Source organism: Chroicocephalus ridibundus, chromosome 1 (genome assembly GCF_963924245.1).
Source record: "Chroicocephalus ridibundus chromosome 1, bChrRid1.1, whole genome shotgun sequence".
Taxonomy (NCBI): Eukaryota; Metazoa; Chordata; class Aves; order Charadriiformes; family Laridae; genus Chroicocephalus; species Chroicocephalus ridibundus.
Genome location: NC_086284.1, coordinates 180,527,402 through 180,550,059, shown reverse-complemented (window position 1 = coordinate 180,550,059; position 22,658 = coordinate 180,527,402). Strand labels below are relative to the sequence as shown.

General features: G+C 39.6%; 1 protein-coding gene across 5 annotated transcripts in view; it reads right to left on the bottom strand.

Moving 5' to 3' along the window:
- ZFC3H1 (zinc finger C3H1-type containing) overlaps nucleotides 1-14,241 on the bottom strand; it is a 43,613-nt gene extending 29,372 nt beyond the window's left edge. For 2 of the 5 annotated variants that reach the window (XM_063322938.1, XM_063322942.1), the window contains exons 1-8: nucleotides 13,538-14,241; nucleotides 9,009-9,428; nucleotides 6,079-6,143; nucleotides 5,622-5,817; nucleotides 5,192-5,418; nucleotides 3,381-3,504; nucleotides 1,732-1,829; nucleotides 545-748 (exon numbers count right to left, since the gene is read on the bottom strand). In XM_063322938.1, coding sequence (XP_063179008.1) covers nucleotides 545-748; nucleotides 1,732-1,829; nucleotides 3,381-3,504; nucleotides 5,192-5,418; nucleotides 5,622-5,817; nucleotides 6,079-6,143; nucleotides 9,009-9,428; nucleotides 13,538-14,144 — 1,941 coding nt within the window. In that variant the 5' untranslated portion in view covers nucleotides 14,145-14,241. The remainder of the gene's footprint in view (nucleotides 1-544; nucleotides 749-1,731; nucleotides 1,830-3,380; nucleotides 3,505-5,191; nucleotides 5,419-5,621; nucleotides 5,818-6,078; nucleotides 6,144-9,008; nucleotides 9,429-13,537) is intronic. The other 3 variants (XM_063322939.1, XM_063322940.1, XM_063322941.1) reach the window with 3 other exon arrangements.
- Nucleotides 14,242-22,658: the final 8,417 nt, after the last annotated feature.

The following is a 22,658-nucleotide window of genomic DNA, read 5'->3' as shown; positions in this document are numbered from 1 at the left end:
TATAAAAAAAAAATCACAGAAGAGTATGACAGTTATTCATAGGTCAGCAGCACAAGATCTGGGACCTTTTAATGAGGTCAAAAACAATCTAATTTTTCAAAACCACAGATTTTGCTTCTCACTCAAAAAAACCCAAAACAATAAAAACCAGAACAGTTAACCTCTCCTAACTCCTTTTGCTAGAAGCTTGAAACAAAGGTGTCTTGTTTTCTAACTGATACCTGATAAATAACAAACATCTTTTGCAGAAAATAAAATCCCCATTCCCCTGAACATATGAAACTTTTAGTTTCATACTTCTTTCAGAAATAAAAGACAAGCTGTGATTTACGATTTAAAGGGTGTTCTGGGGTGGGTTTTGTTTTGGTTTCTTTGGGGTGGGGAGCAGGAGTAGAGGGTGATGAAAATTCAGAATTTCTTTGGTTTTTTTTAAGTCATCAGAAAGGCAGCATGAGAAAGCCTGTAATCCTCACTTAGCAGGTCATATTTAAGTTTTGGTCAAGATTGCCATCTAGAGGTTTACATTCAAAAACCAATACAGTACCTCAGATCTGAAAGCTCGTTTGTTGGCTAGAGACTTGAGTAATTCTTCTCTTAAGAGCATCTCCTCTTCCTCTTCCTCATCTGCAAATGGAGGTTTTGGTGGCTGTTCAGGCTCTTCAGGGGGAAGAGGTGGAAGAGGTGGAGGCGGCTCAAGAGAAACACAAGAAATACCCTCCACATAAAGTTGGCTCAAAGATGGTACAGGCTGAGATAAAACAGAAAACAAGGGTTTGAAACTTGAAAATTACTACTACTTTGTGATCATTTAACAGAGGTTGAGTCCTAAATTAATTCATGGTTTAAAACTAATTCAAACTGCAGTGGATTCAGACCACTGTCAAACGCTGTTACTAAACAGTGAGCAATTACTCAAAGAAGATAATGGAAACAACAAGGTTCCATTTGGATAGTCAAGTAGTACATATATACAAACTAAACATAAATGAGAATTCAGAACCACAGATAGTCTAGCTACAGAAGTATGGCTGACCAGATAGGTTCACACTGCTTGAAAAAACAGTCCTTAAACAGTTTTATGAATTTGTCTTGAATAACAAAATGACAATTTCCTTTAGTCAAAAAATCCAGAAGCTGTCATGACAGGGAATGGCAACTTTCTACTGCTTTACTAAGAAGGGTAAGAATCACACAGTGAAGAAAAGTGGTGGGGAAAAAACTAAACAAATTCAATTTCCATGCGGACTCTTAAGTGAGCAGACAGACAGCATATAGTCAAAATGCACAAAATTCGAAGGAAGGACTGATGAGCTACATTTTTGTGCTTCCCCCCCACCAGGTAACAAGTCAGAGGATAAGCATATCTACGTACATGGCCTAGAAATAAGAGGGAAAGTTGCCTTGCACTAACAATTCCAATTCATTATTTTTCCTCATGTGCTTCAGACAATTTTTGTTTTGTTATGAAACAGCATAACTCTAAATGAAGGGAAAATTTTGATTCAATAGGGAGACCTTCCATTAAACAGGAATTGGATCAGCAAAAAAATAGCTGAAATAAAAGTTTTTTAAAAAACAACCACAAGTCTATCAGATAGTTCAAGGGAATCACCAAACAGAATTGCATCAAAAACAGAATCTAAATTTAATCCTAACTTTAGCATTAGAAATAAGATACAAAATAAGAATTACCAACATTTTGAAGCGTACACTTCTTTCAAGGTTACTTACTGGAATTGGAGGTGGCAGTGGCAAGGAAATTGGTGGAACTGGAGGTGGGAAATATCCTATTGGACACTCAAAGAAAGGAGGCTGCACTGGAGAAGATGCTGTAGTTAAAAAAAAGTTATTGAGCATAAGAAACGTGGCAGGTAATTACTGAACACCAACTCATGCTGATACTTCAACTGATTTAACACAGCAGAAGGAGGAGATATATTTTTGCTATGTGCCAATTTGAAAGGTAACATCAGACACTGTATAGTGCATTTATTTTTTACATATATGTATATAAATAGAGTAGTTATCTGTCCTTCTTCTATTTTACATACAAAATGCAAGTACAGCCACACAGTACTACTACGGTAATGATTCAGACCTCATATTTGATTTAATTTGCAAGAATTTATCTTCAACTAGGTATCTCAGAGAGCCTCCTGACTAGTGGCTACCAAAAATGCAATACAAGTTGGGACAGAAGCAGACCAAATGCAGAGCTCATAGTGAATTCTGAAACATAAAACTAAAGCTTGAGATGCTTCATGAAGAGAATCTTCATGTAGCTTACACATCCAAAACAGCAGGTGCAGTATTTTAGCAAACTAACACATAAGGAAGCCTGACAAGAAAGGAGGGGAAAAAAAAGAGAGAGAGATGGAAGATGAAAAGCAAGAGAATAAAAGCGGCCAATAAAGTAATATACTTGATGAAGCTTTCTCAACACTCCACATGTTGAGATGGAACAAAGAAACCTGAATACCTTAAAATGCACCTCAACTCAGTCATTAAATTATTTAGGCCGGAAGAGATCTCTGGAAGGCATTTGCCCCAGCACAGGTGCTCAAAGCAGGGCAGCCCCCAAAGTCAGCTTGCTAAGGTCCTTGTCCAGTCAAAGTATATTTGAGGATGGAGATTCCACAACATTTCCAGTTAACCTGTTCTAGCATCTGACCATCCTCTGTGAAACTTTTCCCTTATATCCAACCAGAATTTATTTTGTTACAATTTAAGTGTCGCCCCTTGTCCTTCTGTCACACACTCCGCAGAAGTTTGGCTCTGTCCTCTCTGTAACTGTGACTAGGTGGTTGAAGACAGCAGCAAAAGCTTTCCTTAGCCGCCTCTTCTCAATGCAAACAGCTCTCCCAGTCTCTTTCCATAAATCAAGAGCTCCAGTCCCCAGTGAACTTTATGAAAAACAAGCCTGATAGTTTCCCTTAATCAAAAAGGTCATTTGCTAGATTCCTTCTAGTACATCACTATCTTTAAAGGCTGCAGTTTGCCTTTATCATCGAAAGCCACGCTGCTGACTCACATATGACTTAACATCCATTGGGAGCCACAGGCCCTTTTTTGCAAAGTTGCTGTCTATCCAGTCAATTCCCTGGGGCCCTTACTTTGTATTGCTTGGGAATGTAAAAGAATAAACTCTACAGTACTGCAGTGAGAACAGTATAACCTTGAGGACCTTCAAAACGCCATTACAGCAGAGATGAGAGGAAAGAGTCAGCATTAAAACAAGATAGAATTAGCCCACCTTAAAATGTTAGTTCCAAACTGCCACATCCCGAAAGAATGACTTTCCTTCTAAAATGATAGCTCATTTCCTACTTTTTAACTCTTATTACGACTCACCATATAAGAAAACTGAAAATAAGTCTTACCTGGAGAGTTAGTTTCACTATCTGTATCCATAGCAACTTCATCATAATTATCATACTGATATATGCCTCCTGCACTATCTGTAGACGGCTTATCCAAAGACCATCTCAAGTCCGTATCTGAAGACTAGAGACACAAATAAGTGTATTTTATTTAGCTATATGTTATTCTTTTAGAGCAAACCAATTAAAAGTAAATTTTAGAAACAGGCACTTACAATTTTGTCTTCTAATGGCTTTATAAATGCATTTACTTGGCTTGTACAAAAAGAGCAAACTGAAGGTTACTTTTTAATCAAATCCATAGCAGGTAGTGGCATGACAAATTAACAGGCAGTTTTAAAACTGCACCTTTTCAGGGAGGGGGAGGTGGTATCATGATAACACAGAAGCAATTTTTAAATACCTATTAGGTTATTATGTATCTGGGAAAGTGCCATGGTTCTATTTCTAAAACAGGGAAAGAGAATTAAATGCTTTATTATTTCTGTTAATCTGCCATGGCAGTTACTAAGAGTGCTTGAACTACCCTTGTTAGAAACAATACAAAATTGCATGAGAATCATCTTCACTATGACAAAGGTTGTGTGTTTAGGTAAAACATGTTCTGATTGTTCTAAAACTGATGTCTTGGGTAGAGAATCCTTTTATTGTCCCAGAAGGAGCCACATGCCCAGAGACTGTCAATTAACAAATCAGATTGTTCAAAGAATGCCAAACACTGCATGGGTGCCAACCCATGTTCAGTGAACAGTGAAAACATGCAGAACAGGTAGGTATGACTTCTTAGACTGCCCAATGCATATCTTTCAGGTGCATACAGCAGACATTTTAGTCGCTTTTAGAATTTCTACTGTTTACAATTAGAACACTTTTAGCCTCAATTTTCCACTGTTCTCCACATTTATTGTTATAAATGGGACTCTTCTATAACATGACCTCAAATAGGGAGTCCCAATTCCCTTAGTTGCAATTTCATTTCTCATTACAGCATCAGTAGCTCCAAGCCCTTGAAGCACCTAGCTGCAGCAGCTTGTACTTCCATGATGAAAGAATTAATGCTGAAGAAACGCTGAATTTCTTTTCTGTAAGGTACCAATGTTTTAGAGACACAACATTAGTGATTCAAGTGCCTTTTGCTAATCTCGAGATGACAGAATGAAGACAGCCTACAAGTGCAGCATGACAACTCCTGCACAAACTCTGTTCCTTCATAAATCTGACACAATTCCATCATCCTATGATGAGGCTGAAGCAATTATCTTTTGCTTCTCGGCATATTTTTCACCTTGACAAATTAAACAAATACTAGAAAGAAACCAAGCCTCAGAAAACATTTTGAAAGGAGAGGCCACTGAAGTTATATAGACCCAAAAACTTTGAAAACGTGGAGACAAAACTGCAATCTAAGAGAACAAAGCCAAGGAAATTTGATTGACTGTTTTGTGTTAGATTACAGACTACTCTTTGATCACAACATTCAAAAATCTTTAGGAGAAAAATGCTCTTCCACCAACTTGCAAATGTACAACTCGTACAAAACGGATGTTACCAAACCCAAAGGGAATGTCTGTCCAGCATGGGATTAAAACACTCTAAACACTGAAATACTTTGAGCTTTTCTCTTTTTTTTTTGATTTTTTGTTTGTTTGTTTGTTTTTTGTTTTTTTTTTTTTGTTTTTTTTTTTTTTTTTTTTTTTTTTTAAAGGAGGGGCAGGTTAGAAGGCACATAGAACCAGGAGGGACATAAAGACAGAAATTACTCATGAATCACAAATGTAACACCTGAACAACATATATAATAAATTTGTTACCCTGCTTCTTGATCTCCTCTTTCCTCCAACTAGCTTCATGAATCGATTATACTGCTCTTCTTGATTTGAGAGGTCCCTAATTTTTCTGATTTCTTCTTCTCTCTTTCTTCTCTCCTCCTCCTCTTCTTGTTTCCTCAGGTCTTCCTCTTTCTGACGCCTGTCCTGTTCCTTTTGCTGCTGCATCTTCTTTGATGTCTTTGTCTGTTGTTTCCTCAAAGCTTGCTTGGCTTTAAATAAATTAAAAAAAATTATTAACTCCACCTTACCTAAATAGTTCCCGCAATCTTAGATTCTTCAAGCGCTTTGAGTAGATGTATGGGGTTTTAGAAGCATTAAAGGCTCATTGCCCAATGCTTCACTTAACATACTATGTTTTTTATTTTAGAGGTCATGCCATTTGTAGCCATTTCAGTAGTATTAAACTTATTACCTGTAGCACTAGTTTTTTTTGTTGAGTGGGCTTTTGTATTGGCTTTGACTTTCTGTGTTACACTTTTCGTTTTTAACTTTTCCTTGCTTTCCTTCATCACCTGTTGTTCTTTTTGCTGCCATTTTTTACTGGCAGACTGAAGTGCAAGAAGCCTAAGTTGCAATTCAGACATCTCCTCCTCATCATCAAGCAGCTTCTTGAGAAGAAAAGAGAAGAAAGGATAAGACAAAAAGTCAAGAAACATCATTTAATAACTAAATCTTTTTTTAAAAAGTCTTTTGAAGTCTGTCCCAAATTTTTTACCAGGAGAAAGCTTAAAAAAATCCTACTGCGCTAGTGTCATTCCTTAAGAACGGACTGTTTCTATTACTGAAACACTTCTGGACTGCAATTTGGAAAAAGCCATCAGAGTATCATAATGCAATTATGCCTCATCTACGGAGAAATACCTTCTTACCTTTTCAGATGTAACATCTGAACTGCTAAGCTTTCGCACTGATGTTTGTTCTTTGTCCTCTGCACCTTCCAAAAGAAAAATACCGTATTTTTGAACAAGCCGTTTCCCACGAGACAGAGCTACGTTAAAATTATGTGCAGAATTTAATCCATACAGACATATTTTACCAGTACCATTGGTATACAGTGTAAAACACAATAGCAGTTGTATGTATAAAAGCACATTAACAAACATTAATATAAACTTGCCATGTCTGATGAAATCCGCATCATCATTACGCCATAAGCCTAAGGCAAGATTTGTCATTTTTTGGTAATTCTCTGTCTTAAGGTTGACACGTACTGCCCCAAGAAACAGAGAAAAACAGATCTGGAGACAAGGGGAAAAGATGACTTCTTGCCATCTGTTTTATGCTCCCATCTCGTATCAGCTGCTGTCCTAAGCATCTCAGATTCCAATGGAAGCTATTTTGAGTAACTGGTTAGTCTTTTGCAGAATTAAATATAAAGCCCAAAAGCTGCAGTAAGAACACACTTGCTCTATTTCATGCCAAAGGAAAATAGAAAAGAGTTATTCTATGGAAATGAATAACAAATAGTAATGCTTTCCTGATAAACATTAAGATGTTGAGATATTAATTTGCTAGACTGCCCAAAAGCCATATATCCATCTGATTATTAAATAGTGTATATATACATTAACATATTCTATTTTATATAGAATATACATGCTGTATATCATATACTATTAAATAATATAATTATTATAGCTAATAGCTATTAAAATAATTTTGCTTTCTTCAAAAAGGGATTCCTTCCCACAATTCAAATTGGCAGAAAAAAAGTTTGCATTCCATACAGCTTTTAGTCTTCCTAGCTTTTTACAGAGTCACATTCAAAAAAGCACTGTTTAAAATATACCAAGACCTTACAGCTAAAGAAAAATGGTATGTAGCAAATGCTGAAGGTCTTCCTTTTTGCACATGCATCTATTTTTTAAAAGCACACATACAAGAGGAAGAAAAATAACATCTAATACCCATACATATTATAAAAGAAAATTCAAAAGAGTTATTACACTAAGCAACGATCCTAACCATTCAGTCCACAGAATGGAAGTAGGGAGACACAGCTGGTACAGTAGTTTCAGTGATGCAGACAGACACATGCAGGGACATACTACACAACTAAAATGCTCTTTCAAACAAGAGGACAACAGAGGCAAAACAGACTAATGGGCAAGAAGGGAAGGAAAGCCTCTGTCAGAGCAGCTGAACCACAGAGAATGAATTCTGGAGACACAAACTTCCCTGAGTTTTAAGACAAGTTCTTCACCTTGAACAGGTCTAGAGAGCATCCAGTACACCATTTAAAAATAAATACAATGGGAAAACAAGTTTTGCTCATTTCCTAATATATGCATAACCAAGTAGTATACATTCACTTGATACACATGAATCCACAATAACTGAAATCAGCTGGGTTTTTTACTTCAGAAGCCTGTATTACATTGTCGCAAACAGTTACCCTCATACATAATCTGTCTGCTTTCAGATCATTTTTGTGTCTTACACTGACTGGTGTGCAAAAATTAAGATGCTCTTAACGTCCATGCTATAGAATCTATTTTCACTATCATATGAACTGTATTTTCAACATTAGTGCTTCTCAGTTTTGAAGTTGGATTTTTTTTTGAGACTGTTTTGCTTTTTAAATATCTCTTTTACTCCTGCCTTGCTATGCTGTCTTCTTGCACAGTACTGTTTTTTTCTTCTATAGTCAAGATCTGTGGTTTTTCCTTACGTCTCCCATTAAAAACTACACTACCTCTTAAAGAATACCAGAGCCTTTTTTTATTATGGGAAAAAATACTTAGAATTAGGTGATTTGGCTACCAATTATCAGTTTTCTCTTCCGATTTCTTTTTATAGGCTTTGTCTTCTAAATTCTCATCCTGAAGTTACGTAGATATCATTCTGACTTTCAGCGTTCTAGTCCTACCTTTCTTAATATTCCTACTAATTACTCACCTGTGTTCTTAATCCATCCACTTACTAATCAGTCTCTTCCCACTCAAATTGATAGTTTCCTCACACTGACAAATTAGCTAACATGAGATGACAAGTGATATCCACAAGCACACCCTCAACCACAGTGAACACTTATTAGAACTAGATGAAGCCTCAGAATAGGAAATTTAAACTAGCTGCCTTATTTTACTGCAGACTTAAAAGTAATCTCAAGGACTTTCACTACAGGTCAGCTGGACTCAGTAACTTGTTTCTCACTGACTGGTTCATGCATCTGTGCAATTATCCTCTTTGGCCTGCAGTCCAGAACTATCTGGGCAAGACACTTACTCTACCCTTTGGCTACATTTCTTCTACAAATCCTTTCTATTTCTTCACTATTCCTGAATAGCAATTATGACCAAAATAATTCTGGTGAAAATCTCATACGGGCTTGTTACACTGAAGAAAATACGTAACGAAGATGAAATGCAAAAAAAATGTCTCCAAATGTTATCTTTTCAGCTAAAAAAAAAAAAGAATAAATCACATTTTGCTTCTGCAAAAAGGAACAAGGGAAAATGAGAAAAATTTAAGTCAAAGCCAATGATTCCTACTGTGAACAGTAATTAAAACCTTCAAGACTTGTCCTCGTGCTTTTTGCCAAACTATCAGTTAGTCTAAGAAAACACATTAGTTAAAAACAAAAGCGAAAAAAACACTTCCATGCATGTTTATGTAATTCAAAGAATTACACAAAACAGGAATTACGTACATTAAATCTATAACTTAAAATGTTTAACATTTCAATTAAAATTAGTATTTTAATTAAAGTAAAAATTTCCCCAACGTCTAATAAATACGATAGATAACAGGAAGCAAGAATAACTTTACAAGCTAGAACAACTTTACAAAATTTTACCTTGGCCAGATTCTGCGACTTCAGACTTTTGCGATGACTGTTTCGCTCCTTCTTTGCCTTTTTTTAATCTGCTCCTCTCAGCTGGAGTAGGCAGTTTTTGTCTGAGAGGTTTCAGTTCAAATGCCTGAAAGGCTATAACCGGATTTTTCTCCTCAGGAGATACTTCTTTTATAGCATCTGTTGTAATACTGTCATTTTCTACAGTTATTTGGTCCTCAGTGTCCACTGTTTTATCATCATCTTGTTGTTCACTTTCTTCCCTGTTGCTCAAAGCCAGTCTTTCATCTTTATTAATGTGTTCAAGCTCTAATTGTATCTGCTTATACTTCAAGAGCAGATCCTCAAAGCTTTCTTCCACTGAGTTTTCATTTTTAGAAGAGTAGTTCTGCTTTCTAGATGGGGACCTTCCAAAAGTTTTGGCTGAATTACTGGTCAAGAAAACTAAGACAAGAACATGTATAACCTTAAAACAGTGGCAATATTATCACTGAAGACTGAATTATGACAAACAGAACTTAAGATCATTCCCATACATTTTATTTTAATTTTAACTTAAGGCTAGCTTGAAAAGTATCCCTTATAAATACAAGCAGCATACAAAAAATATATCCATTATTACATATTGACAGCTTAAATAAACATTTTCTCAAACCCACAATTTAAAATATCCTACTTATGACAAGAATTTCATGAATTGCCAAGAAGTCTTGTCTTTTCCTCACACCATCCTCCCAGAAATAACAGTTGTAATGCTGAGAAGGTTTCCTATCACAAAGAGTAAGTCAGACTTCCAAAGTTCATAACTCATGTATTCACTCCCCATCTGACATTCTGAAAAAGACAGGTTAAATTAGTTCTCACTTATTTTATCCTTTCATAAAACGCTAAGTCTAGTCACAGCACAATTACACACTGCAGTAATTGTAGCTCAACAAATGAACAATCAACAACCGAAGGGAATAAAAAAAAGTGGCTAAAGTCTTGCAATCAAAATATTTTAAAAAATGCTAAAAGGATTGGGAATTACTAATTACTCAGAAAAGGTTGTCTATGTATGCCCGAGGGATACACTTTCTTGACAACATGTTGCCCAAGGCAGGCAATGGAAATATTCTTAGGCAACTGTATCCAGAATAAAAGTTCTTGCTATTGGAGGTTCACTTTCTCGTACCTTAACCTGACACTTGGAAAACTAAACTATCCTGTAAAATAATCATGCTCGGGGATAAGTCTTTTAGGATACCAAGTCAGGTTTGACTCATTCGACTTTTCAGTATCAACCCCGCTGTGATAACAGCTGACTCACACCCAGTTACATGAAATGCTTTTTCATCAACGTCATCTGTTAAAACAATAAACGAAGTAAAACTAAAACAGGTGTCCTCTGAATACAGACATACTGAATCCAGAGGAATATAACTTTATATTTGTCTTCTGCTCACATCATGCATCAACAACTTGGATGTTTCGTTATGCTAACTTCTAAAGTAAGTATGAAGAATCTTGGTACATATCCCACAAAACCAACTTCTGTAATATCAGGAAATGTTTTGCTATACAATGCTTTCTTAAGCCTCAGCACAAAAAGCAGAAGCTAGTAAAGATGAGCTACATAAAGTCTGGAAGGTAAGCAAACAAACATAAATATGCTGAAAATATTCAGAGCTGTGTGCAGTATAATGCCAAATTATGTACTAAGCATATTTGCCATACTCACTTCCAGCACATTTCTACTTCCAAAAAGACAACTACATTAGTGATTTTGTGAGTCACGGGAACATCTGAAGTTAATTAAGTGATTTAACATCACTTATAAAAATAAGTCTAACTATTCTTTGATACTGAAATACTTCAACAGCTTCTGGAGTCATCTAGAGTTGGGTAACAAGACAAAGCTTTGTGATGTTTTTGGTGCTCAGGATAATGCAATTGCTAGAGCTCCCACAACAGTATTAATCAGAAATTCTGTGTTTCACTTATGTAGAAATTTTTTTTTATATGTAGCTCTACAGAGAGAACGCAAGACTACGTGGTATGCTATGAAAAGCAGACAGGCACATGTACATTAAAAACAACAGCTACTCTTCAATCAATGCAAGAGAAACTTCATCCTACAACCAAAAAGAGACCAACTAAAGAAACTGGGGGGTTAGAAGAAAGGAAAAAAAAAAAAAAAAAAAAAAAAAAAAAAGAGTACACTGTGAAGAGTTCAGAATTCAATGGAAAGAGAAAGTCACATTTTGGTCCCATATTTCAGTCTCAAAATTCCACAATTCTCCATGCAAGAATTTCTGCAGAATGACTATCCAACAGCTTCATGTTAAAGTTGCTAGGAATTAAAAGAGAAAAGCCTATTAAAGGCTAATACCCAAAGAGAAGTAACAAGAATTCTTATAGTGCTCCACTGCGCCGTCTACTTCATTTATACATATGCTTACTTCTACAGAGCATTGTGCAAAGTACTAATTCCAAGGATAAAAAAAAAAAAAAAAGACGTATCTCTTAACAGACACTTAAAACATTAAAGAAAAATAACAGAAGCCCAACTTCCTATTTTTCTGCTTTTGGTTTTATGGGGAAAATAAGGAAAGGTCGGCAAGGAGGGTTATTAACACACTTAAGTGACCTGCAGCTGAGATGCAGAAAAACACATTATATCATACTAATCATTGCTTAGTCTCATGTGCTTGACAAGTAGAACATCTGTGTTTAGATAACACAGACCTGTGACAGACTCAGAGGCACCCTATCAAACATGCTTGAGATTCCTGCCCTGCTGTGGGAAAGATCAAAGCACAGTGGTAAAGTACGCCTGTGTGAATCCCCGATATATAGGCAAAAGCAACACGTTCAAAAATTCTCTAGCAAGGATCGAGCTGCATGGTGCCTGCATTCCCATTTGTGTGCCTCTGCCCAGGTGCTACTTCAGAGACGCCTCAGTTTGCAAGGTTAACGAAAATAAATGTACTCTTTGCATCTCATCTGTGGTTTTGTGGTTGCTCCTGCGTCGGGCCTGTCAGCTCACAGTTTGAAAATAGAATTACCACTTTCTGAACACTTTTTTAATTAAAAGAGAGAAGGAGACTGTGTATCAGTAATAACAAGCACTGCAAGGTCTGTTTATGACGATCAGCACATTTGCCCTGCAAATAAATTACCCATTACACAGAAAGTAACCATCTTGTGGTACTCAAGAGCAACACTGCAAATTAAAAGACTAGGCTTAAATGGTAAGACACTAGAACCGTCTTACTGTGCGACCTTGGGCAAATCACATCTTCACTCACTGCATCTCAAGATAAGATCCTTTAAAGAAGACTTCTTATAAAGGCTTCAGTAATGTTGTACCTTTACCACATGAGATTAAATAAAAGCATCTTTTTATCACCAGTTTACATATCCCATTGACACACAAAAAAAAAATGATTAATGACATGGATAGATAATCTTGTATCTAAAATAACACAAGGATCCAATGAGTAGCTTTCAAAGCCTTAAGCCCTGGCACCAGTAGCAAAATTCCTGTTCCTGGGATCAACCAGCAGAGTCAAGCAAACAACGCACATCCTTTGACTATTGGTACAGAGGACAATAAAACACTGTAAGATCCTGGAGAATAGGTTTTAACCACTAGTTCTCTCACTCAGTGTTTTTTTACACTTGTCTACATTTTCAGTTAGGCAACAATGCAGTTACATCAAGTTTCAGTACCAGGCTGCACCTTAGTTACACTGGGCATCAGTTGTGTGGGTTTTTCTGCCCTACAGCAACCCTGGAAAATGAGAGGAGCTTTTCCCATCACTTTTGCAGTTCCTACTCCTAAAAGGAGGAAACATTAGAACTCTATTAAAAGGTCAGCTAACCATCCCTACAATCGATAGAGACCATTCTACAAGGAATGCTGGGTATGGCTTTATACAGAAATAGAGCTTTCCAAACTCCCACAAAAACCACATTCTGTGGTTCCTGTTCAACTTAGGTTTAGCTTTAAAGTTAGCTTTAACTAAGTGTAACAGCCTCTGAAGAGCTGGAAGCGAAAATGAAAAAACACTGGATCCTTCATTGCCCAATAAGGGAAATTAACAAGCTTCGGGTTTTAGTTTTACAACCGTGACACTTTAATTATACGCATTAAAACTGCCGCACAAAAGACTGACCCTGCTTCACAATACTTGCACTTCAGGCTAGAAAATCAGCCACCTGGGACGCAGTCGACTAAGGCTTTGTTTCAGGCTACACTTTTTCCCTACATTGGGCTGATCGGCTGGGTGGCAAGCCAGGTCACGGCACTAATGCGGCTTCCCAGCAGCCTCTCCTTGAGAAGCAGGCCCCGCTGTCCTGGCCAGCCCTTGGGACTGGAAGGGGAGCCTCCCTCCCCGTTACCCCGACGGGAGTCCTAGTGCCAGAACGGGAGGAAAAAGCGTCCCTTCCCAGGGACTTTCGGCCACGTAACCCGGCACTAACACACCCAGGCCCACCCCAGCAGCACGGCCGCCCCGCCTCCGCCCCCTCTCACGTCTCAAGGATACATTTTCGAGGCGAGGGCTCCCTCCAGCCCTGGCTGCTACTGAATCCGGCACCGCCTCCCCCTCCGGGCGGCCTCCCCGGAGGGTTGCCTCCCCGATCGCCGCCGCCGCCTCGGCTCCTACCCCAGCGCCCTCCGCCCCTGTAGGGCCGGCCTCGGAAGCGGAATCGGTCCAGCGCGTTGTGGCTGCGCTCCCAGAAAGAGAGCCGGGGGCCCGTCTCGGAGTGCGAGCCCGACGGCATCCGCGGCGCCGGCATGGGCGGCGGATGGGAGCGGAACGAGTCCTTGGGCCGGTATCCGCCGTGGCCGTGCAGGTGCCCCATCTCCGGCGGGGGCTGGTGCCGTGAGCGGGGGAAACGCCGGCCGGAGGAGGAGAGGGAGATGTCCCCGCGGAGGCCGGGAGGCGGCCTGCGCCTCGAGTAGGGCCTGCTGCTGACGAGGCCGCCGCCGGGCTCGGAGCCACCGCCACCGCCATAGGGCCCGAAGCTGTTGTTGTCATCGTCGCTGATCTCGCCGTCCTCCAGCTCCCCTTCTTCCTTCGGGGAGAGCCCGCTAGGATCCAGTGCCGCCACCGCCTCCCCGGGCGCGGCCGCCGCCTCCGCGGCCGCCATGGGGCCCAGGCCAACGGTTTCGGGCTGGCAGCGCCGCTCGGGCCCTTTCGTTTCCTGCGCAGGGCGGTGCCTCGCCTCCCCTCCCCTCCCCTCCCCTCCCCTCCCCTCCCCTCGCCCCGCCCCGCCAGAACTCTCGCGAGATCGCGCCCCGTCCGTTGCTGCACGGGAGGAGCGCGGGGTATCCTGGGTAATGAAGTTCGCAGCTGAGTGCGAGGGCGAGGCCGTGTACGGGGGGGGCGGGGAAAGCCGGTGGCTGAGCCAATAGCGGGGCGGTGGCGGGGAGCGGGCGCCAATGGGAGTTCGACTCGCCATGTTGGTAAAGGAGGCGAGTGGAAAGGTCGCCATCTTGTTGAAGGGAAGTGAGCTGCCTGGAGGAGGAGGGTGGTGGTGAAGCGATGGTGAGCGGCAGGATGGTGGCGGAGTGTCAGAGAGTGTATCACCACAAGAGTGTCAATGGCAGCTTCCCTCAGCACCGTCCGGAGCAGCGCAAACGACGGCGCTTCTGGAGCAGGGGTCCTCCTGGGCACTCATGTGACTGCTCGTTCCTTTAAGCCGCAGCCCTTTTCTCCGTTGGTGGGGCTCTTGTCCTGCCACCCCTCAAATGGTGCACAGGCTTCTAAAGAAGAAAAAGCAGTGGGTGTCCTGGCAGTGCCCAGCACCCTGGTGCGCATCCTTAACCCACCAGTTCCCTACCAGTAGCTGAACTGCTGGTAAAATTTTTAAGAGGGAGGTTTCTGGCAAACTCTCCTGACCTGTAATTGCTTTGAAGCTGAGGTTGGCCCCAATGTGACTCGTGACGGGAGTGAAAAGTAAAGCAGTGGCATAAGCTCCTTAAATCATTTGGTTTAAATTCACTTTTCTGAGTACTCTGGTGCTACCTTGTCTGTTCCAGGGATGCAGCCTCCTAGCAGGGTGTTGCCAGGCAAGCAGTCATGGCTTTCTTGGGTAGAAGGAGAAACCTTATTTTAAATAAAGCCTTTCAGCCTTTCTAAGTCAACTTGGTGTCTCCTGGAAAACTCACAAAACTTGATTTTTAAAACTTCTGGCACAGTCCCTGAGAGTTTCTTTGCTTGATCGTGCATGCTAAAAGTCTTTGCAGACTTGCCATGGTTCTAATACTTGGAAAAAGACTGTTGCCTTTTTGAGCTTTTCCTGAGGATGAATTATGAAGGGATTTTTTTCCATGAATAATGTGCTATGACAGCATGAGCACCAAAAATAAAATCCAGCATCATGTTACTATTTATTTTTCTTCTTTGCCTTTCTCTCTAGGTTTTCTTTAGATCCAACAAGAATAGGGGAATAAATAATGGATGTGCTTTGTAAAGTTCGAAATGTTATGCCAAACAAGCTTACTTTTCTTTTTGCAAAACACTTTGCATGCTCTTGTTTTGAACTAACTGGACAAACTACATGACTTATAACAGATACTGTTCCAATGACTTGACTTCATACAAAACTCAGGGTAAAGTAATGAAATGTGTATATCATGTACTAAATTTCTCTAATTTCTTCCACAGTGTGGGTTCTAGTAAGATAATTACAAGGAACTATGAAGCAAGGCAAAAGCCTGCTTCTTTTTTTTTACAGGTATCCATCATACTACAGTAGCGTGTTATTTGTGTCAGTTCTTCTATTCAAATAGATGTTACCCCTAGAAATCACACTTCATTGGTGGCTTATACTATTTTACATAACAACATCTGGAAGGGGCCTGCAGATATGACATAGGACCTACTGAAAACTTTCTGAACTCGCAGCTGGAGGTCAGGCAGGTTTCTTAAACAGTGCTAGCTGCCTTTGTCTGTGTCTGAAATCTGATCTACTGTAGTTAAAAAGAATTTTCAATATTGCTACACCTAAACTGCAGAAATTTCCCTCCCAGCAGATGTTTGTTTACTTGGGCATCTCAGAGCTTTTCATATATCTGGTTCCAGTTTCCTTTGTACAATTACCTTTATTTCTAAGGCTTTCACGCACCAGTAGGAAATTAGCATTTTTTAGAGTGGGAATGGAAATGTTTATAGAACTGTAAAGTATTGGCAAATAAGCAGCAGGTCTATGGGAAATTAACCTGATGTGGGTATTCCCACTCTATTGATCGTTACTGTGTGTTTGCCTACAGTTCATCCAACAAGTGTGCTGAATTTATTCAACAATGCTATATGATCTGTATTATAAATTTCTAGCTGAGATACTTAACCATCTGAAAAAGAAGATCCTGAGAATCTTCCACTGGTTTTGTGTATCCTATGGTATCATATGTCCCTTCTTTTATTTCAGTCATCTGATACTGCCTGCTTTTTTCTCTCGTCTAGGGTTATCAGGCAAGTAATTTTATGTCTAAATTTTCAGGAAGAGGTGGATTCATCAACTGTTTCCATCACTGTTAATAAACATGGAAATTGATGTGTTAAATTCTCTTCTGTAAAGAGAAGAAAATGGCATGTGTAAAAAGGAGGTGTTGATCTGATGGTTTTGGCATTACACATTTGAACAAAAAGCCATAAACATTTGAAAACTGTGAGGGAGCTGCCTTTCAAAGAGAAAACATTAAGAAACTTCCTTGCTTATGGCATGGGTGATAGATGAGGAATTTCTTTTGTGAGGTTTCATTGCAATTTGTAAATTTAAGACAAAATCCAAAGTAAAGTGATTTTATCTTAGCTGCAATTGACTTCATTTCTCTTTGAGATTTGGTATTGGTTTTGGAGCACAATTTTTTGTGTTAAATACTGAGTATGTTTTCAGTAAAATAAGGATTTAATAATTTAAAATATAGGAAAGCATACATCTTAATACTGGAGCACAGAATTTGATTTATTCTTTATCACATTCCCTGAATATTAGCTGCACCTCTAGACATGGGCAAAAAAAGCACTGGCGAAATAGCATGTTTGTGAAGATGTATTTGAATTACTGAAATTTGTGTACATGAGCAGTTAAGACTCACTGAATTAAAAGATATCTTCAAGATCTCTTCCTGCAACTCAGCTTGTGCAGTTGGTAACAAGTTCTGTATTTAAAGGTAAATAGCAAAGGTCACGGATGGTTACACAGCTTTAATGCAACTCATTTGCATATTTTACAAATGCGAACTACGACCATTACCGCAGCTATCCTAATCCTAGCAGTATTACTTCTCTTAAAGTTTTAAATATCCCTGATATAAATAATTACCATATTCTCATTTTCTCATAATACGGGTTTCAAACTCTTTATCCAGGGCTGAAAAACAATACTGCAGTTAGTGGTCTCAGTGATGTTTTTGATTTAAGTGACCTCATTTCTGGTCCACAAAACATTTAAAAAATCAAATTTTCAAAGTTTGAGGCAGAAAAATATTAGTATGTTTGCCATACAAATTAAATTAAATGACTACAAGTAAAGTGGAGTCTTGTTTTTCATAAGCACAGTCTGACCCTTAAGGACTAGGCCACATTTCAGAATATAAAAGATGTGCAGTATCTTTTGTTACTATAGTGTTTGGCTGAGGCTATTTATATGATTATTTCTGTTCCATTCCTGCTTTGTAAGTGTCAATTACAATTGCCTGACACCAACACGAGACTTAATCTAGCCAAGTTTAAACTTAATTCACTTTACATTAAGTTGAAACTTGTATTGATGTATTTTGTCTGGCTGGGATGGAGTTTCTTCATTGCAGCCGGAACAGTGCTGTGTTTCAGGTCATCTAAAACTGTAAATAACACACCAACGTTTTGGCTGTCGCTGAACCTTTCCTGCACGGCCTCAAGGCTTGCTCTTCTTCCACTCTGCCCGTGACCCCATGGGGTGGCAGGAGATGGGAAGGGGACGCAGCCAGGAGAGCTGTGTGTCCAAACCAGCCAAAAGGGATGTTCCACAGCATATAACCTCATGCTTGGCAATAAAAAACAGTAGAGGAAGAAGGAGGATGGTGAGGGACTTGTTCTCCAAGCTGACTGTTGCTCAAAGACTGGCTGGGCATCAGTCAGCTTGTGGGAGGTGGCGAGCAATTGCCTTTCCAATGCTTGGCGTTTTTAATTCTTTACCTCACCTGTTAACCAGGTTTTTATCTCAATCCGTGAGTTTGCTCACTTTTGTTCTTCCTGTTAACTCCCCCTGTCCCGCTGGTGGGGGGAAGGTGAGCGAGGAGCTTTGTGGGTGCTCAGCTGCTGGCAAGGGTCAACCCAGCACAGCTGGATACCTCAGCTACACGGGCAGCGTATACATGTGCTACTAGTTACTGCTTTTGCGTACTCACTGTTTTTTCCACCCAAACATCTGACAGGATGAACTGTAATAACTTTTATATGATTCTACAATAAACCTTTCTGGAACTAAGAAACTTCTGCGCCTTTTGTTTCCTTTTTGTTTGTTTGTTTTCTTCTTGGTATTCAAACGATTATAATTCTAAATACATTGGACTCTAAATAATGAGATCTTTTATTTTTTTTATTCAAGAAAACATGAAGCAGTTAAAAATTGAATTTGGGGAAGGGGTGAGGACAAAGTATGTGACTGAAGTGAGTCTTCATAGGTTCTGAAGGGGTCAAATTTTATGATGAAGACATTCAGAAATAGGCATTTTTTATGATGAAGGCACTACAGAAATAGTTGAACACTGTATAGATTGTATTTGCATTTATGAGAATTATGTTCAGTTAGTCCATAATTTGACGTGATGCAAGTCACACAATTTCACATCACTTTGTTTTTCTGTTTCTTAACTCATTTCTTCTGGGGCTTTTTCCATCTTTTTTTTTTTTTTTTCAACAGAAACTTGTGTGAAATCTTCCTAAGAAGAAAGAGGTTTATATCCAAGAAGGAACATCCAACTTCAAAATAAACATTAAGTGTAAACAAGTTCTTACTGAACACAGTTAATGCCTTCAAAAGACCCATGAAAGTAAAAAGAAGTAAAAATTAGAGGAGACAGTAAGATTAAGAAATAGAATAAAGAATCACATTCAAACAGAAGGCGGAGCTGTACAATGATACATCAAAATACTTGCCTCATCAAAAGCTTAAAATAAAATAATATTTCACCAAGAGATATATCTGAGCAGGTTACATTAAATGCCTTAAGGAATCTTCCCTTCATTGAGTTAAAAATACCAGATAAAAGTATGATATTATATGAGATAAGAGATGAAAATTAAATATTCTGAAGAGGAATATTTAGAAAAAATTTTCAAATCAAAAACTAGTCTGTAATCTTTACTTTGGTATTTATGCTGAGTTAATGCTAAAATATGAATCACTCACATTGATAAGCTCTCAGAGATTCACTCAGTGATGAGAAAAATCTTTTTTATGAGTGTTTAATTATTCAATGCCCATCAGTTACTGTTGAAGACTTCTTTAAAATCTGGAAGATGTTAAAATGTGATTTTAGATTTTCACCTCAGGTAATAATAGTGTTTGATGGAAGAGCTCGTTCTGTGACTTCAGTCTTTCCCAAAGTGTGTACAAGAAGCTTGTCGTGGTTTTGGCCAAATTGGCCAATGGCCAGCAACAGGTGCTCCCCCCCAGCCTCCCGTGCACGGAGAGGAGGAGGAGACATAAAGAGAGATTTACAAGTTTAGAAGAAACTAAACTACTTTAATGAAATATTAATAATAAAATAAAAAGGAAATAATGAAATAGATACAGTATATACAAAACCGTATTAAGCTCCCAGGATGATGTCACTGGCAGGCACTGGGGAAGTCCCAGGCTGGGCTCAGCAACAGGTGGGAACCGGCTTCCAGAGTTGGAGTCAGGAACACAGGGATCAGGATCAAAGGCAGATCAACAGGATCCTCCTCGGACGTCAGCCATTGAAGGAAGAGAGTTGACCCTCTGATCCCTCAGCTTTTATATTGAGCATGGGGCACATGGGATGGAATACCCCTGTTGGTCAATTTTTGGTCACCTGTCCTGGCCGCTCCTGGCCGCAGGTGGGACCCCTCTACGCTTTTCTGCTTCTGACCCTCCAATGGGGCAAATAACGAAATTAGCTGACCTTGGTTGTTATAGCAATAAGTATAAGCAAGAGCCTCTCTGCGTACCATTCCTTGGCACAAACTGTCTTATCACTCTGAATGAACCGCTTTAGACACAACATGCTGTTAATTTCAGAGAGTTAGAAGAGGCCTAGCTAAGAAGTAAAAATTACTGAACAGAAAGTTGGTTGTGTTTTACCTCAAACCAGAACAAAGCTTTTTTGTTTTGGAAGAGGCTTTATTTTTAGGAACATAAAATAATCACTGCAGATAACTTCAGATGGAACACGCTCACTCAGCCAGCAGCTACCTTCCTCCTGTTAGATGTTGCTAAAAAGAATGGCAGTTTCCTCTAAGGAACCTCAGTGCCCTTTGCTTTATCCCCTCAGTTTTACAGCTGAGGATGGTGTGTTGCTACTTGAGATTCATAGAATCATTAGGGTTGGAAGAGACCTTTAAGATCATCAAGTCCAGTTGTTAACCTAACACTGCCATGTTGCCACTAAACCATGTCCCTCAGCACCCCATCTACCTGTCTTTTAAATACCTCCAGGGATGGTGATTCCACCACTTCCCTGGGCAGCCTCTTCCAATGCTGGACAACGCTTCCAGTGTAGAAATTTTTCCTAATATCCAGTCTAAACCTCCCCTGGTGCAACTTGAGGCCATTTCCTCTTGTCCTATCGCTTGTTACTTGGGAGAAGAGACCGATCCCCACCTCGCTACGGAGTGCAGCAGACAAGCTGCAGCTGTTTTACGGCTCTGCTGCCAAAGACCAACACTGTCACATCTTGTCATCTGCTTTTGCCTCTAGGCTTGGGTGTCAAGCAGCTTTGCTTCTGGATTTCTTCTTCGCTTTCCACTTCTGTTCATTTCATGTCAAGGCACACGAGTCCCATCTGCAAGGCCAGGGCTACTGTGGTCGCAACAGTCTCTGCATTTCTTCATACACAGTTTTACTCTGCAGGGAATTATTTGAATAAGCACATACAGTACAAAGAACAGCAGGAATATGAATAAAACACCATCCAATTTCTTTTTACCTAGCGACCCTACATTTTCAAATGTTTTCAAACCAGCTCCACATGTTACAGTTATTGGGTTGTTTTGCTTTGGCTGCCTTTTTTGTTAATGTGTTTACTCAAATTACGAATAGTTTAAAATTGGCTGGGAAAGAGCTAAAACATTCTTTTCCACTTAAGGTGCATATTTCCCCCTTATAAGCCAGCATAAAGTCAAGTGTTAACCTGTTTTGAAGGGTGGCTGTACAGGTAGCAGTCATTTCAATCATTATTTGGTAAGAATCTGCAGCGTTATTCCCAATTTTGTTTAAATAATAGCTAATAAACCATTTTTAATGGCACTTGCCACCTCATACACGAGAGGTATAACAGTCCTGATTTTTTCACACTCTTGTCTTTGCTGACATAGCTTGCCTTTTCTGAGAATACTCAGAGGGGAGCGACAGCAACTGGAACAGCTGGCATTATATACCCAATATAACCAGTAATGATCCAAACCAGTCCTGTGGGAGCCAAAGGTATGCAAATGTGGCACTAATGAAATAGTGTCCCAAGGAAGTATGTATAGAAGATGATGTCAACTCACGGTTTTATGAGTTATCAAATGAACATCTAGTATCATTCTGAAAATTAATAGTTTTGGTACAATTACTGTGTCACACGTCGCATGTTGCGTTTGCTTTCAAGTAACAAATGTTCCCCAGGGGCATCCAGTGCCAGGTGGCGAGCAGGAGTTGAAGCTTCATGCACATCCACGTTGGATCAATTTGGATCAGTTCCCACGTATTGTCATTAGCGATAATCTTTGACAAGAAATTTCTGCCCTCTGGGCATTCCAGACTGGTCTTTTTACCGATGAATTACATACTATAGGAAGGGTGGTGACACATTCATTAGATTGACGAAGGATATGGAAACACACCCAATATTTTGAAACATCTACATCTTTAGTATAATGGTAGGCCAACTGAAGAAAGGTATTTTAATAGTTTATGTGATGAGATAAGGACTTTCGACTCTTAGAAGACAGGGCATCTTTATGGGTTCCATTCTGTTGATCTTGAGTTGTCTGTGTGTCACCTTGGTGTAGACCCAAGTCTCCAGATTCCCTAGAGTGGCATGTTCAGAGGCAGGTTCTGGAAGTGCCTCTTTTACCCATGAGTGAATAGTCCTCACACATTTCATTGCAACAATCCACCATAACATCATCAGTCATCTGTAGCTTGGATCAATGAGGTGGCTTAGGTGCGGTAACCATGCAGTACCCATATGGCTTTACCCATTACAACTTCGTATGGGGGTAGTGTGTGTTTTTTATTCATGGTGCTCTTGATGTATATCAGGGCTAATGGTAAAGCATTTGGCCATTTAAAGCCTTTTTTTTTCACAAATTTTGGCCAGTCTAGTTTTTAAAACAGAATTCTTCCTTTCAGCAGCTCCTCAGGGTAAATGCTGTTGGATTCCTAGGGCTTTACAGGCCAGCTGGACAACTTGGCCTGTGAAATGAGTACCCCGCTCGCTGT